The 17,841-nt window shown below is 40.9% G+C and overlaps 2 protein-coding genes across 6 annotated transcripts in view; both read right to left on the reverse strand.

The window, feature by feature from the left end:
* The window catches only part of LOC121573300 (leucine zipper protein 2-like), a gene marked incomplete at its 3' end in the record, with an annotated part of 140,474 nt that overhangs the window by 74,984 nt on the left and 47,649 nt on the right, over nt 1-17,841 (reverse strand). The gene's annotated exons all lie outside the window — the stretch shown is intronic.
* On the reverse strand, nt 8,990-15,522 carry LOC121573299. Of its 5 annotated transcripts, XM_045213968.1 has the most exons (9): nt 15,458-15,522; nt 14,056-14,172; nt 13,834-13,976; nt 13,604-13,740; nt 13,425-13,518; nt 12,949-13,285; nt 12,675-12,858; nt 11,979-12,103; nt 8,990-11,741 (listed from the first exon to the last, which is right to left on the reverse strand). In XM_045213968.1, exon 9 carries the CDS (start codon nt 11,396-11,398, stop codon nt 9,719-9,721), a length of 1,680 nt encoding a protein of 559 aa, XP_045069903.1. In that variant the 5' UTR covers nt 11,399-11,741; nt 11,979-12,103; nt 12,675-12,858; nt 12,949-13,285; nt 13,425-13,518; nt 13,604-13,740; nt 13,834-13,976; nt 14,056-14,172; nt 15,458-15,522; the 3' UTR covers nt 8,990-9,718. The 5 variants fall into 5 exon arrangements, with proteins under 5 accessions (XP_045069903.1, XP_045069902.1, XP_045069904.1 ...); XM_045213967.1 differs by lacking the exon at nt 14,056-14,172 and having other exon boundaries at nt 15,458-15,515; XM_045213969.1 differs by lacking the exon at nt 15,458-15,522 and having other exon boundaries at nt 14,056-15,440.

The following is a 17,841-nucleotide window of genomic DNA, read 5'->3' on the forward strand; positions in this document are numbered from 1 at the left end:
ACAGTTTAAAGGGATAGTTCACGCCAAAATCAAAGTCTTTCATGACCTCAAAAGTGATGTAGTGTTGAGATAAGTCCACTCCTCTTACCAAAAGTTGGCGTCAGACGTGGAATCATCTTGGCATTTGACCTCTATTGAAGTTTGAAAATGTTTGATACACTTTGATTTTGGAGTGAACTATCCCTTTAAACTGTAGTTTACACAGTTTGCTCTATTACAAGCTGAGTAAACTACAGTTTATCTCGTTAATAAATGGAAATCAGTTAACAACGTATTTTTTAAATGGTCTACATAGGGAGTAGGCTATACTACTATTCGGCAACGCAAAATACATTTGTCGTGTTGTGCGTTTATTTACAGTAGCTTGTAACATCTCTCTTGTGTGTATGTAAAGAAAACAAGCTCAGTAATGTACTAAAGCATTCCTGGAGAAGTCAAATAATATTATTTCCAGATGAAGAGTCGTTTTAGCCATTGTAAGGTAAGTGCATTGTGTTATTCATCACATTATTTCCATAGCCCTTGAGTGCAGACAGGCGGTCTAAGATTATAAACGTTAACACGAGATTAAACTGGCAGAGTAGATTGGTAAATGTACCTAACTCATGTTTCAAACTTAACCTTTCAGAGCGTTGGTTAGTTTGCTACACAAGCTGTTGACATTTGGTAAAGTGTTTGTAAGCTTAGTAAGATAGTGAGATAGTTTGGTTTGTTTATTTTTCCACTCATGTTTCGAGTTTACACACAAAATGCTAACTAGCTAGCTTGCAACACAAGACATTCAATATTTTTTGCAATATACTTTATTTGATTTACTCACTTAAAATGAGAGGAAATGGACCCCACGTATAGTTGTGACTCATGTGCAATGGAGATATGGCCTCCCATCACAATTTATGAAGTAATTTAACCACATCACCCTGATTGCATAGACAGAAGCACTGTTGCACATTCAAGGTCTCATAACCATTATGAATTTCTACCAGCATTATATAGTCAGTCATCTGGCAGCCAGAGCATGAAACATTTCACATTTCCTCAGCAAATGAATGACACTGAATGTACAATTCCACAATTCCAGAACAAAGATTTACTGAACTGAAACTGATATGCATGCAATTCTGAGCTCATAGGTCTGAGCTCTAGCAATTGTTAAGCTAACATATTCGCTGTTTAATCGTCAAATCGGTGTTGTGTTTGGTCAATTACCCGCTGTATTCCCACACTCAACCCCATGTGTTGTTTAACCTTGACCGTGAATTCCATCTTGTCTCCAACTCATCTGCCTAATAGAGCATTTCAACTCCACCTCCACATTCATTTCCAAACGGCCAATTGCTGAAATATGCACCACTTCTTTTCATATAAAAACAGAGATTATGTATTTTGCATGAGTAGCAAGTAGAATACGGAATAGATCCTAATGAAAGACAATGACATTTAAAAAAGTATTGAGCTTTTAATATGAGTTTTGAATTTTCAGTTTCAATGTGTGTATGGGGTTAGAATTGCACAGCCTAAGGATGTCAGAGAGATTTTAAATCAAAACGTTCTTGGAAAAGTGGAACAGTAGTAATAAAATAAAGCACCCATAAGCCAATATATTTCCCTTGATCATTATGGCATGCGAGGTAAAGAGGGAAGGCATCTAAGGGTAGCCTGCTCTAGGGAACGTACTTTTTATTTTAAAAATATTTATATTGCCTTAATGAGAAATTCCTCTACTACTGCCTCTAATTACACGAATATGGGCCGAAAACTGCATGGATGTACATTATGTGCTATAGCCAGAATACTGAAATCATAGCCACCGTGTTCATTGGTACGTAAGAGCATGATAAACAACAACATGTGAGGTGTGCAGTCCATTTATCACAGTGTATTAATGGCCTGGAGAAATAAGGAAATTCTGCTCGGCCCCATGTGTTCTCGCTCATTTGTAACCTTGTGGGCACTGATATAAAGGGTGGGCGAATATAACAGTGCTGGTTGTGTACTACAGTATACTCTACCTAGGGCTTAGTGTCGTTTCAGTGATGGTCAAATTACAAAATGCATGAAAAATGTGGGTGTGCTGATGAGCCAGTGTTGAGAACCCAGCTTGTAGTTGCATTGATTGTGTTGTGGAGGGATACTGTAGGGCAGCGTTTCCCAAACTCGGTCCTGGGGACCCCAAGGGGTGCACGTTTTGGTTTTTGCCCTAGCACTACACAGCTGATTCGATTCCCACGGGGCGCCAGTATGAAAAATGTATGCACTCACTAACTGTAAGTCGCTCTGGATAAGAGCGTCTGCTAAATGACTAAAATGTAAATGATTAAAATAATCTAAGTGTATCAGCTGTGTAGCGCTAGTGCAAAAAACAAAACGTGCACCCTTTGGGGTCCCCAGGACTGAGTTTGGGAAATGCTACTGTAGGGAAATGTTTTAAGAGATGAGGCTTTAGACAAAGAAGTGATGATATGACAACGTGTAATTATACAGGCGCTTTCTGCCAATCCCAATCAGCCGGCGTTGTTGTCATAGCATTGCAGCAGAGGGGCGGACTGACTGCAGTGCACAGGGGGAGACTGACTGGGGCACACTCATTAATGCTGCTCCTGACTGATCTTCTCCTGACATTGGCGATTTACTGTCTGGTGTGAACTCTCAAAATTGAATGTTGGGTGGCTTTTCCCCGAGACCCATAACAATGAGCAGCCTCTAATGTGAAGTGACGTGTGTGTGTGTGTGTGTCTGTGGTGGGGGGCTAGGTGATCATCAGAGAGCTGAGTGGCACAAGGATCGCCTCCTTATGGGGTGACTGGTGAGAGTCTGAATTGTACATTTCAGACCCCCCTCCATCCACCAGTAGCTCTAAGCTAAGCATATTATGTAAAACACTGCACAGCATGTGAGCCAAGACGCTTTCGCCCAAACTCGCATTGAGGATGCTCTTCATGCTTAGAAAACCCTATTTTAAGCTCAGTGTGTCTGGCTTTCTCCTTTGAGGACAAGCTCCGGGAACAGAATCGTCTTTGACATTGAGTCTCTCCCTCAAACTGCCATGTCTTATAACATAGCACAGGTAGCGCGCATCTAACTACCTCCTCTGGGGGAAGAGAGAGACACAGAGAAGGAAGAATAAATTGCACAGTCCCAAACATTGAATACATTACACTCATGGCTAAAATTATAGCAGAAATAATGATGGTTGGGAACCCCGAGGCACAGATGGCTCAACCTAATATGGGGGCGGGTGCATTTGCTGTAAAATAACTTAATCAAGCTATTCTGTTGCAATACAAGTAGAAAAGTAGAAAATACAGCCCAGTACATTACATTACTGTTTTGATAATTGAACATGCTAATTTACTGCAACGATGCTGTAGTTAGACTGATGTTTCCATTGTTCATGGTTATTATAATGTCAGTGAAGGAACTACCCAACAATCCACAATAGAGTAGGAGAAACATCTGTGTAAACCCTCAATTGATCACAATTGATTGTGTACAGTCAATGTACGATTTGCCAAAGATGGTAAATACACAGCTTAGCACAACCACACATTCAGCCAATGACCACATTCTGATTGGTCAATGAGAGGTCATCTCCACATCTACAACATATCTATTTATCCAAACCCAATCTTTCAATGCCACTGCAACCCAGGTTTTACATCCATACACTTATTCCCGCCAGGAAATTGCTAAATGATTTCTGACATTACCTCCGAAAGCTAAGATTGACCATTGCTTTTGCATTGTCAGGACTCAACCCCAAATGTGTGAATACTGAGTACTGTCTGGGAGAGGTCTAGTGCTGGTTAAAATGGATCACAATGACAAAACGTACCCAGGACCTTCAGCTAAATGAAGCCTAGGGACAGTTTGATCTTTGAAAAGCTCACATGGATTGACACTGATGCCCACATGAGCTGAATCTGTGTGTGTTTGCTGGAACCTCGGCCTTTAATGTTTGTTGTCTCTAGAAGGTAATCCTCCATCACAGCTTGTGTGACGCTGCATGAATCCCATGACCTAACTCCAAAATCCCTCAAAGTGATTCCCCGTTAACCTTGCAATGGTGACAGACTTTCGGTAGCTCATAGGGTAAGCTGGGCCATTTCTCCTGCTTGCTGTTTGATGGAAAAGTAATGGTTGGGATTTCACATGTAATCTAACAAGAAAAATTGTGAGATCGTAAGGATCAATAACTCTGAAATTGGCTGAGGGCATTGGCAACACTTAAGCCCAGTGCCATTACTGCACCTCAGATTGAGTCAGGAGGACTCAAGATGTTGTGACGATACGATTGAGATTGAACTGTACAATTTGGGCGCCAACCTTTGGCGACCTTCAGGATCATGGTCTGCATAATCGAGCAGGATGCTTTTGGAAAGTGTAATACACATGCTACGCGATGGACGAAAGGAAATAATATTTAATGGCACATTTGAAAAGGACACCTGGAGATCAAACAAGCAATAATATGTTTTAAATCAATGCTCCGCTGCCTGTTGGAGAGTTCCCCTGAAGGTCAACTTCACTAAGTCCAGTAATATGAATAGTCTGACCTTCGCAGCTGCAGCAGAATCAATAGAAAATTCAATCCGGTGGTGTCTGCCTGGAACTCAAAACCAAATTATGTCCAAATCAAGTAGCTAGAGATACCTGGTCAACATGTTGGATGGAGACAGAGTGCTAAGTACAATCTCAATTAATGTTTGTCCGCTCTACCCTTGCCACGTATCTTGTTCTAATTATAGTTGGATGGGGAGCGTCGCTGCACAACTATTTTCAGTTCGCTCCAGAGATGTTCGATCGAGTTCAAGTCTGGGCTCTGGCTGGGCCACTCAAGGACATTCAGAGACTTGTCCCGAAGCCACACCTGCGTTGTCTTGGCTGTGTGTTTAGGGTCATTGTCCTGTTGGAAGGTGAACCTTCGCCCCAGACTGAGGTCCTGAGCGCTCTGGAGCAGGTTTTCATCAAGGATCTCTCTGTACTTTGCTCCGTTCATCTTTCCCTCGATCCTGACTAGTCTCCCAGTCCCTGCTGCTGAAAAACATCCCCACAGCATGATACTGCCACCACCATGCTTCACTGTAGGGATGGTGCCAGGTTTCCTCCAGATGTGATGTTTGGCATTCAGGCCAAAGAGTTCAATCTTGGTTTCATCAGACCAGAGAATCTAGTTTCTTCTGGTCTGAGAGTCTTTAGGTGCCTTTTGGGAAACTCCAAGCGGGCTGTCATGTGCCTTTTACTGAGGAGTGGCTTCCGGCTGGCCACTCTACCATAAAGGCCTGATTGGTGGAGTGCTGCAGAGATGGTTGTCCTTCTGGAAGATTCTCCCATCTCCACAGAGGAACTCCGAAGCTCCTTCAGAGTGACCATCGGGTTCTTGGTCACCTCCCCCAATTGCTCCGTTTGGCCAGGCGACCAGCTCTAGGAAGAGTCTTGGTGGTTCCAAACTTGTTCCATTTAGGAATGATGGAGACCACTGTGTTCTTGGGGACCTTCTATGCTGCAGACATTTTTTGGTGTTCTTCCCCAGATCTGTGCCTCGACACAATCCTGTCTCGGAGCTCTACGGACAATTCCTTCGACATCATGGCTTGGTTTTTGCTCTGACATGCACTGTCAACTGTGGGACCTTATATAGACAGGTGTGTGCCTTTCCAAATCATGTCCAATCAATTGAATTTACGACAGGTGGACCAATCAAGTTGTAGAAACATCTCAAGGATGATCAATGGAAACAGGATGTACCTAAGATCAATTTTGAGTCTAAGAGCAAAGGGTCTGAACACTTATGTAAATAAGGTATCTGTTTTTTGTTTTTTATAAAAATGTCTACAAACCTGTTTTCACTTTGTCATTATGGGGTATTGTAAGTAGATTGAGGATTAAAAATATTTATTTAATCCATTTTAGAATAAGGTTGTAACATAACAAAATGTGGAAAAATGAAAGCGGTCTGAATACTTTCTGAATGCACTGTGTATGTATGTATGTATGTATATTTACAAAAATATATATGGGGGATTGGAAATGATGCAGACAGTTACGTTGATGGAAGCTACAATCTATCTGCAATATTAAAGCTGATCTACCCCCTAAAAAATAAAAAATAAAATAAAACATGCACTATATTTCCAGAGAATTTCCTCAAAATTATAAATTATTAGTAGTAGTGAGTTATAATTAAGCGTTACATTACCTACACAGTGTGGCACTTAATAAATTAACAGTTTTACCAAGATCCCTTAATAATGACTTAAAGTACTTTTGATATTTGATAGTTTTGAAAGAGTCAAATCAGAATTTGAGTGCTTTTCCAGGGTTTATCATTTAGAGGAAGGGAGAAAGGACAGAGAGTAATTACGCCCACAGAATTGTTAATTGGCGATCAGACAGACACCACATTTAGTCAAACAGGGCTCCGGGCAGCCGAGCGGAAATGGAGGAAAACTAGACGCCCTGCGGACCTGGCATCTTTTCACTCCCTCCTCTCTACATTTTCTTCATCTGTTTCTGATGCTACCACTCTAAATTCCAAGCATCTGCCTCTAACCCTAGGAAGCTCTTTGCCACCTTCTCCTCCCTGCTTTCTTTTCTCTCCAAAACTCTTGAGCGTGCCGTCTCTAGCCAACTCTCTTGCTATCTCTCTCAGAATGACCTTCTTGATCCAAACCAGTCAGGTTTCAAGACTGGTCATTCAACTGAGACTGCTCTTCTCTGTGTCACGGAGGCTCTCCGCACTGCTAAAGCTAACTCTCTCTCCTCTGCTCTTGTCCTTCTAGACCTGTCTGCTGCCTTTGATACTGTGAACCATCAGATCCTCCTCTCCACCCTCTCCGAGTTGGGCATCTCCGGCGCTGCTCACTCTTGGATTGCGTCCTACCTGACCGGTCGCTCCTACCAAGTGGTGTGGCGAGAATCTGTCTCCGCACCACGTGCTCTCACCACTGGTGTCCCCCAGGGCTCAGTTCTAGGCCCTCTCCTATTCTCGCTATACACCAAGTCACTTGGCTCTGTCATATCCTCACATGGCCTCTCCTATCATTGCTACGCAGACGACACACAACTAATCTTCTCCTTTCCCCCTTCTGATAACCAGGTGGTGAATCGCATCTCTGCATGTCTGGCAGACATATCAGTGTGGATGACGGATCACCACCTCAAGCTGAACCTTGGCAAGACGGAGCTGCTCTTCCTCCCGGGGAAGGACTGCCCGTTCCATGATCTTGCTCCTCCCAGAGTGCGAAGAGCCTTGGCGTGACCCTGGACATCACCCTGTCGTTCTCCGCTAACATCAAGGCGGTGACCCGATCCTGTAGGTTCATGCTCTACAACATTCGGAGAGTACGACCCTGCCTTACACAGGAAGCGGCACAGGTCCTAATCCAGGCACTTGTCATCTCCCGTCTGGATTACTGCAACTCGCTGTTGGCTGGGCTCCCTGCCTGTGCCATTAAACCCCTACAACTCATCCAGAATGCCGCAGCCCGTCTGGTGTTCAACCTTCCCAAGTTCTCTCACGTCACCCCGCTCCTCTGCACACTCCACTGGCTTCCAGTTTAAGCTTGCATCTGCTACAAGACCATGGTGCTTGCCTACGGAGCGGTGAGGGGAACGGCACCTGCGTACCTTCAGGCTCTGATCAGTCCCTACACCCAAACGAGGGCATTGCGTTCATCCACCTCTGGCCTGCTGGCCCCCCTACCTCTGCGGAAGCACAGTTCCCGCTCAGCCCAGTCAAAACTGTTCGCTGCTCTGGCACCCCAATGGTGGAACAAGCTCCCTCACGACGCCAGGACAGCGGAGTCACTCACCACCTTCCAGAGACACTTGAAACCCCACCTCTTTAAGGAATACCTGGGATAGGATAAAGTAATCCTTCTACCCCCCCTTACCCCACCCCAAAGGAAAAAAATAATAATAACATTTTGTAAAGTGGTTATCCCACTGGCTATAAGGTGAATGCACCAATTTGTAAGTCGCTCTGGATAAGAGCGTCTGCTAAATGACGTAAATGTAAATGTAATAACTTTCTCAATTAAAGTGTCACCTGTTGAGAGGATACAACTGTGAATCATCCGTGCCGACAGTTGTTAAATAATTAAATCTTGACCTCGTCAGAAATAGAAATGCTGCTCACTGGAACTAAGCAACACCTAGATGTGTTGCATTTCAGATGTTAAACTGAAATCAGATTCAAAATCTGGTAAAACAATAGACTGAAGTACTGAATCATCAATGCAACCAGCGGTTAAAAAATGTCATGGTAACAAGGGTTGGGAAATGCTTTCTCCAGAGAAGACGAGAGGGCCACAGCATGTCAAACTAGAGATGGAACAAACTCCCTTGAGTTAGCCTACCTCCCAACCTGGTCTCAGAGCATTTCGTATTATTCTGTACGTAAACCCGAGACATTCCATTTGGTATGATATGTTACGTTTGGTATGGTTACATAGGACATATGGTATAACGCGAACGTCTAGCAACCAAAGGTTGCGAGTTCGAATCTCATCACGGACAACTTTAGCATTTTAGCAAATGTTTTAACTACACAGCAAAAAGTCCAGTGTTGAATTACCTCCCACAGAGTTGATTTCAACACTTTTTGAGGGTTTATATAGGTCCACACTCTCCAGAGTTAAATAAACACTTTCAAAATAGTTAAACATTTAAGTTCCTTTTTTAACTCGCAAAACAGAGTTAAAGTTACACTAAGGGATTAGACAACTAACACTGCTCCGAGTAAATTTTTTAAACTATTTGTGTAGTGTTAATTTCACCCCCTAAAGTGTCAATTATCTACACTGAATTTTTTTTACAATTAATTGTTAATTTATTCAATATTATTTATTAATTAATGTAATATATACTTATATTAATAAGAATTAATCACAATAAACAATCATTTGTGCCTTTTCTCCCTTGCAGTCAGTTGAATTAAAACATTGTGAATGAAGGTATAATGTACATACTTTCATCTGAAACATTGTATGAGCTTTGAATATCAAACGGTTTATGAAATTTAAGCTCAGACATTTTTAGTAGACATCTTTCCGCACTTCGTAATACTCTGAATGCATGATGATGGTCATCAAAATTCTCTGTAAATAGCTTGTTTGTCAAAAAAAAAAAAAGATCTTCAACCAAATGTACATCACTTATTTGACAAAAGACTGGCATGTCTTCTTCCATTGCACTGCAAATAACTAGTCCAGCTTTATACTCTACACCATCAACTTTAACCCAACTAGTTGAGAAAACATATTTTGACAAGATCATTTCAAGCATTTCATTGTTGACGACATTCTCATCTCTGAAGAGAAAATATTTAATTGGCCCATACTCATTTTGTTTGAGGGTGAAGGTTTCCCAGTGATAAGCAATGGCCATCTGATGCTTTTTAGCAAGCGATTTGGTTATGTTTTTGAAATTTTAAAAACAATCTTTAAACTGCTTGTGTTTGGCCTCAAACCTCATACACCACGTATATAATAAGGGGCCAACTTTCCTTATAGAAGATGGGTAATGGATCATAAAATGATACTTAGGTATCAAGTTTCTATGTGGATACAAGTGCTTAAATAGTTTGTGGTGGTCAACAATCAAATGCTTTAAATATATTGTCATACCTAGAGTGAGAGAAGGTGAAAAAACTATGTTCATTATTTGAAGTAACAACAGTAACAAATTCCTGTTTTTGTTTCCTGCAGGAATAATGTCACCAAACAACAGTGGGATGTTTTTCACAAGACACAATGTCTGAATAGAATTCAAACCAATGCCATTGCCAACACTCCAAAATAATCTTTGTAGGACAATTTTTTCGTTCTAAAAATCCATAATCAAAACCATAAATCCTGGAAAGCAAGTCCTGTTCTGACATAAAGTGTTGTGTGAGATATCCAAAAAGCAATTTGATCTCATACTGAACCACACCCTCAAGAAGATCATGCATGATATCAAATGAATAGTTATTACAAACATGGAAATACTTCAATGAATTAAGTGTAGATCTTTTTTTCAAACCATAAAGTGACTTCAATTGTGGGTTTTCCTGGAGAGACTGGCAATGCATTTCAAACATGTCTTTTCCACGAAGGATCACCTTAGGATCATCCTCACTGTATACCGTTTGACAATCATTCTTCTCAATCAAACAAAGGCGACAGAAATGACGGCTACTGAATGACTCATTAAAACCAAGAATTGTGTGCATCCCTAAATTATCTCCAGTGATCTGACAGATTGTACCATATACCTGCTCATCTGAAAATGGAAGACTTAGCCCTTGGCCTTCTAGTTTTTTCAAATCATTTATCAACGGTTCTAGTATAACATCAAAACTATACTTGTGCAGATCTTGTGTGTGAAAAAGTGTTACCAAATGAATGTTCATCAAAACCGAATTAAATTTTTGGGGAAAGTTTCTAACAACAAAATAAAGAGAGCCAATTTTGTGAATTCCATGTTTGGAGCCAAGGGGATTGGCTGTTTCAAAATCATAATAGTATAGTTGGATTTGTAATGCATGTCTATTAGCTGTAAACAAAGGGTGGGTTTTAAAATAACTTCCATCAAAAAAGTCAGTATAAGTGTCAGGCTCTGATCTACACTCTTTCTTTAGCAAAACACAAATATCTGGATTTCTGCACATGAACTTCAATGTTTCTAAAATCGGCACACATATAAAAGTATCCTTCACAGGTACTTGATCATATGTACCGGATTTCTGATTTCGCCTGTTGTCATATCTCACTCCCAGTGTTATTTCTACTGGCTCGACAACTCCCCATTTTTGGTGGAAGTATTTATTTTGTTTCCATTCTGTATTTAGATTTGTGAACGGGTTTTCATAATCTTCAAAAGATTCATTTATCACAGATATGTTGGGGTCAGTTATAGGTAAAGCAGAAATAGCTGTATGCTTTGCTTGTGAGCGAATCTCACTTGTTAGTTCATCCAAATCTCCTACAATTGAGGATACCAAACTGTTGGAAATCCCACTCCCCTGTAATTTGGCCACGATGGATGCACACATTTCTTTAGTTGGATCTTTAGTAAGTCCTGAATCATTGCTCTCAGAATAAACACTGGAAGAGCTACATTGATTTTGTGGATTAAATGTGTCCTCCAAAGCATGTGCCTGAGATGAAGTTGCAACTGGCTCACTAGATGAACATGCAACAGTTGAAGTTTGAGCAATTTGCTGAACATTACTATGAACACTATAAAGGTGCTTCCGAAAACCTGTATATGTTAGGAACTGATGCCTACAGACTTGCTGAGAACAAAACAATTTGTACTTGGGTCCAGGATAGTAACCATGTTCAACTCTTAAATGTGAAATCAACTGTTGACTGCTGGGATAATATTTCTGACACATGAAACAGGTTAACATTGTTATAGCTTCTTACTCACAGGGTGAGAGTGCTACTGGCTGGTTAAGCAGTCTCGCTCTCAAGTCTTTAACTCTGGGTGACTCCTTCATTTTCCCCACATCAATGTTATACACTTGTCTGCAGGAATGTGTAAAAATTCACAAGTGCCACATCGTAAGACAAATTAAACACAAAATGTGCTTTGAAAAGTTCATCACATGCCCCGAGGGAGCGGTTTGCCTTGCATGGGATGAGACGCTTATCCATTGTGTGATGTAGAAGCTCTCAATCTTGCTCTTCTGACGCCCAACAGCGAGGAGGTACGGCTGCCGACCCTGCTGGTTGCGGAGATGCTCCTCCAAACTGCAGCATGACAAGGGTTGAGATCAGAAAACTGAAAATTAGACACAAGAATAATGTGCAGCCACAGAGAAAACGACATTATAGAAGTGATCATTCAAACATCTTTTCATTGGCTAGTGCAAGATGGGAATGAAGACTTAATTACAATTCCATCCACTTTTTAACAACCCTCATTTACATATGTGGCTAAGAAGGTGACGTGACAAATTATTATAATCCCCTTAATAATATAATTACCTCGTGAAAGACAACAAGTCTCTCAACTGCATCACATGCACTAATTTTTGGAGACTTCAGTCCCCCTGGAGGTGGTGGAAGGAGATGTAACAGCAACAACAGGGAAGCCATTTCTTGGTCGTAGGCTGAGGACAAAGAGTCACAAGAATTAACTGAAAACTCTTCAAATGTAATACTATTCAAGTTTGAATGAGAACAGGGAGGCATTATGAGAACGTTTTAAACCCTCATCCATCTATTAGTCACATTTATCCCCAAAATCAGATCAACGTTCAGAGATACACAGAATAGGGCGGCAGGTAGCTTAGTGGTTAAGAGCGTTGTGCCAGTAATCGAAAGGTCGCTGGTTCTAATCCCCGAGCCGACTAGGTGAAAAATCTGTCGATGTGCCCTTGAGCAAGGCACTTAACCCTAATTGCTCCTGTAAGTCGCTCTGGATAAGAGCGTCTGCTAAATGACCAATTATTTATTATTTTTATAAACAAATGAAATAATAATAAATAATATGCCATTTAGCAGACGCTTTTATCCAAAGCGACTTACAGTCATGCGTGCATACATTTTTGTGTATGGGTGGTCCCGGGGATCGAACCCACTACCTTGGCGTTACAAGCGCCGTGCTCTACCAGCTGAGCTATAGTTTAACTGCAATTATAGCAAATTTATAAAAAATAAAATTATTTTAAAAAAACTCACTTCTTGCCTCATCAAGATCACTTCCTGGGGGACTTTCTGCTGACTGCACCAAGCGACGCAACTCTGGTGTTGAGGTGAGCCGCTTAGCCTCTTTTATGACATTTGGCTTGAAGAACAAATCCCATTTCTGAAGAAGCCTGGAGGATGTGTCGTCATCAAATAGGAGAGTGAAGTCTTGGTCCACCTTTAAGAAAGAAGATATTAAACTACTACTACTACTTCAGGAAATACTTTCAAATTTCAAGCCATTCTAAACATCTCATCCCAAACTTACCAATCCTTTTGTATCCAGGAATCTTGGGAAGCTGGAGAGGATATCAACACTTCTGCCTGGGTCATTAACGAGCTTCTGACGGTTCTGAAAGGTCTCTCATCTTCTGGAAAATCAGGGTATTGTCTGTGGTATGGTTGAGCAAAGACATGGCCTCTTGGCAAGCATCACCATCAAGCTGCCTTTCAACATTAACAGTCCTTTGGAAATTTGGGCCCCCTGGAGAAAAGTCAATTGGGCTATTTGGTGGCAGTGCAGATCCTTGACGAATCTTCCTCTGGACTGTTTTCAGACGCCAAGAAATGTATCCTGTGCTGCTTGCAGCATCATAGAAGTGTTCCTGAAATGAAAAAAATAAAAGAAATGCGTTGTCATACCAGGCTCATGAGAAATCTCACGGAATTCAAATATCAATGTTGTCCACACAGTTTTGTGTCACAACATGACATGAAAGAGTTAACAATAATAATGCCTATTACATAGCCCTTCTTGGAGTATGGATCCTTGAGGGAAGGTAACAACATCACTATCCCACGTGCATAATCTTCTCTGATTGCTTTAGTGGGGCAGTGCCTGAGAGGAGATATTAAATTAGTACATTTATGCAATGGCCATGCAGTTATTTGGCACAAATAAAAACAATGTGAAACAAACATACCCATGATTGTCAATCATGTGAGCCACCAGGATGTTAACCATTTTTCTTCTTGCAGCATCTGTTAGGGTTTCTGTTGTTTGGTACTCCTGTAGTATTTCTTCACCCCCAGACTTGCCTCTTAGCACAGCTTCAATCAACTAATAAAAAACAAAAACATTAGAATACAAAACATGGTGATAAATAGCTTTTCTAGAGACTCAGAGTGAAAAAATTTGAAAGCATTAAGAAACCTGTTCAGCAGACACAGCATCATGTGTATCCTCAATTATTTGTCTCTTGCTAGGGACATCATCTAGGATTATAGTTGATGCACTTGAGCTGAAGCTTGAGTCAGACGTCTCAGAAGCAGAAGACAAGGAGAAATCAGAGAATTCTAAAGGAATAGAAAAAATACAAATAATTATATTATGTAAGGTGTAAAGTGCTTTATTATACCTGCCTTGATATCTCACCCTGATCTGAGAATACTGTCAGCACCACATTGCTGAATATTTCTGCATCAACGTCTGTCCCTGTTGCATCCTTGTATATAACTTTTGCATCAGGTGGCAGGCAAAATCTCTCGATGACTGGAAAAGATAGTAAGGTCAAACTGAATGTGCCTTTGAAGTCAGCACTGTTTCTTGCCTCACAGCCAATAACTGTTCACGTTAAATACATACATCCACCACTGTATAATCCTTAAATAGACCTAGAGCATTTTCCCTCACATTACCCATTCCCTCTTAAGTCCAAATGTAAAAATTGATGATTGGCTTTTTTTATTGACTGTTTTGGTGTATATTAATACTTTACACTCTATGAAGCACACATTACAGAACTGAAAATGATTAGCAATTTAACCCCATTTACCGCATAAAAGAGTCTGATAAAGGCATGTAAAGAAATCAGAATCGACAACATTAAGGAGCTTGCACAATGAGCTTTTAAAAGAACATGGGTGTGGTTTAAAACCTTTTTCCTAAGGCATGCTAACCATTTTCATGGAATTGCATAAAGTCAAACCGTCCAGCTTCACATATTTCTGCTGTTGGCTGTACTTCACCTGGACCAGCACTTTTGACTGTGACATGCAAGGGAGTTTGACAAAGTAAATAAACATTTAAAGGAAGAACGGTACAGATTAAAGCTAAGTCGACAGTGTTACACCATTTTTGGTGACCCATCAGATTCTGTGACCTGCACTGTTGGAAAAAGTACTAATTTTCAGAAAATCGCGCTGTGACTGAGATATTAAAATGCTGCTTATGCATTGACTCATCAGTATTTAATGATGCACTTAAATGTTTAATATATCAGTCACAGCCCGATTTTCTGCTAATTTTGTACTTTAGCTTTAACTTAGTAATTTCAGTACAATTAACTGGTAATACTTATATACTTTTACTTAAGTAAATGATCTGAGTACTTTTTCCAACACTGCAGGTCATAGAATCTGATGGGTCACCAAATACAGTGGTACGCTGGTCACACAGACAACTAAACACGTTAAACACTGTCTGCATGTTGGGACATGTTTTTTGCGGCCCCTTTGATGTTCAAAGTGAAGGGGGGAAAAAATACGTTAGCTCCAGCCTCAAACAAGATTTTATACAGTAAAAAAACATAACTCTTTGTTTTTCCTTTATTAAATCATAATTGATAAAGTTGGAGACGGTTTAAGTAACAAACTGTTAGCTAGCTTACCATACACTTCTAGCTAGCTAATCACCAGGACAAATTTACTGCTCAGTCCTGGCATCAAACACGGTTTTGTTAGGCATATATTCTCTGTAGATGTTTTATTGTTCATACTGAAATTCTCAGCATCAATTTATATAATTGTTTCAGTAAGTTTGAGTTAATTGCACTTACCGTGTGCACTGCATGGGAGGGAGAAAATGGCGCCGACTTGTCTCCTCTGTCTCCAACTGAAGAAGTGAAATGCATGGGAGGAGCTTAATTACATCTCTGCGGAGTTGGGTTAACACTGACCGGATCAACTCTGTCAAATAACTCCAACACTGAACACCATTTACATCAGAATGTGTTAAAATTACACTCTGGGAGTGAAAATCAACTCGGAAATGTTTAACCCTGAAATTTTAACAGTGTACTTTTGCTGTGTACTTACTACTTTTTAGCTACTTTGGAACTACTAAGCATGTTAGCTAACCCTTACCATTATCCTTACCCTAACCTTAACCCTTTTGCTAACCCTTCCCCCAACCCTAACCTTAACCTTTACCCTAACCCCTAGTCTAGCTAACGAGCTAGCTAACGTTAGCCATGTAGCTTGAATTCGTAACATATCATACGTTTTGCGAATTCTATCTCTCAAGCATCCCCTTTGTTATACCTATCAAAGGTTCTCTCTTAAGCGATCTTAACGGCCTGGGCCTTAGCCTGAATTATTTCATTTTGGAGGCGACAGAGGGAGTAGGCGGTAAGAGATAGCAAAGACACTTGTAAGCACTCTGAACATATAGGAAATTAAGACGAAAATGGTAAGAGCTCTATTTAAGCAAGTGGGCATAGGTGTTTGTGTGTGCCAAATGTAAACAGCTACACACACTGTTTAGAATGGAAACACACCTAACCTTATGCTCATTGGTGTAACTACAAGCTAGGAACAAACAGAGAATGAAATGTCAGATGCGTCATAATACCCCCGGAACTAGCTACACTGGGAGACAAATTTGAAATGGAATACAGTGCATTCGGAACGTTTTCACACCCCTTGACTTTTTCCACATTTTGTAACGTTACAGTCTAATTCTAAAATGTATTAAATAATTTTTTGCCCTCTTCAATCTACACACACTACCCCATAATGACAATGCGAAAACAGGTTTTTAGAAATATTTGAAAATGTAAACAAAACAGAAATACCTTATTTACATAAGTATTCAGACCCTTTGCTATGAGACTCGAAATTGAGCTCAAGTGCATCCTGTTTCAATTGATCACCCTTGAGATGTTTCTACAACTTGATTGGAGTCCACCTGTGGTCAATTCAATGGACATGATTTGGAAAGGCACACACCTGTCTATATAAGGTCCCACAGTTCGCGATAATGGCGCCGGAGAAGAAGGCTGCCGTTTTACAGCCCTCTAACCAATTGTACTATTATATGTGTTTTTCCGCGTTATTTGTAATTTATTTTGTACATAATGTTTCTGCCATCGTCTCTTATAACCAAAAGAGGTTCTGGATATCAGGACAGCGATTACTCACCTCGTATTGGACGAAGACTTTTTCTTCAACGAGGCTGCCGCGAAGGACATCCTACAGACACCCGACAAGGCCCAAATCCCCGTCATTCGCATGAGGAAGAGACGGAGATATCGTGGACGTAGTTCGGGGTGCCTTGTAAGGATCCGACGGCGAGCGAGTAAACTGCCGCTCCCATCAATCCTATCAGCCAATCTTCAATCATTTGAGAATAAATTGGATGATTTAAGATTACGGTTATCCTACCAATGGGACATTAAAAACTGTAATATCTTATGTTTCACCGAGTCGTGGCTGAACGACGACATGGACAACATACAACTAGCGGGCTATACGCTACATCGGCAGGATAGAACGGCTGACTCCGGTAAGACAAGGGGTGGCGGTCTGTGTATATTTGTAAACAACAGCGGGTGCACAAAATCAAATACTAATGTAGTCTCGAGGTTTTGCTCGCCTGAGGTAGAGTATCTTATGATAAGCTGTAGACCACACTATTTACCAAGAGAGTTTTCATCTATATTTTTCATAGCTGTCTATTTACCACCACAAACCAATGCTGGCATTAAGATTGCACTGAATGAGCTGTATAAGGCCATAAGTCAACAGGAAAACGCTCATCCAGAGGCAGCGCTCCTAGTGGCCGGGGACTTTAATGCAGGGAAACTTAAATCAGTTCTACCTAATTTCTACCAGCATGTGAAATGTGCAACCAGAGGAAAAAAATCTCTAGACCACCTTTACTCCACACACAGAGATGCATACAAAGCTCTCCCTCGCCCTCCATTTGGCAAATCTGACCATAACTCTATCCTCCTGATTCCTGCTTATAAGCAAAAACTAAAGCAGGAAGCACCAGTGACTCGGTTAATAAAAAAGTGGTCAGATGACGCAGATGCTAAGCTACAGGACTGTTTTGCTAGCACAGACTGGAACATGTTCGGGATTCTTCAGATAGCATTGAGGAGTACACCACATCAGTCACTGGCTTCATCAATAAGTGCATCGATGATGTCGTCCCCAC

The sequence above is a fragment of the Coregonus clupeaformis genome, unplaced genomic scaffold (genome assembly GCF_020615455.1).
Source record: "Coregonus clupeaformis isolate EN_2021a unplaced genomic scaffold, ASM2061545v1 scaf0180, whole genome shotgun sequence".
In the NCBI taxonomy this organism is placed as follows: Eukaryota; Metazoa; Chordata; class Actinopteri; order Salmoniformes; family Salmonidae; genus Coregonus; species Coregonus clupeaformis.

Excerpts from the sequence above, each read along its gene's own strand:
- LOC121573299 (XM_045213968.1), bottom strand. The coding sequence starts at position 11,398 with ATGTTAACCTGTTTCATGTGTCAGAAATATTATCCCAGCAGTCAACAG.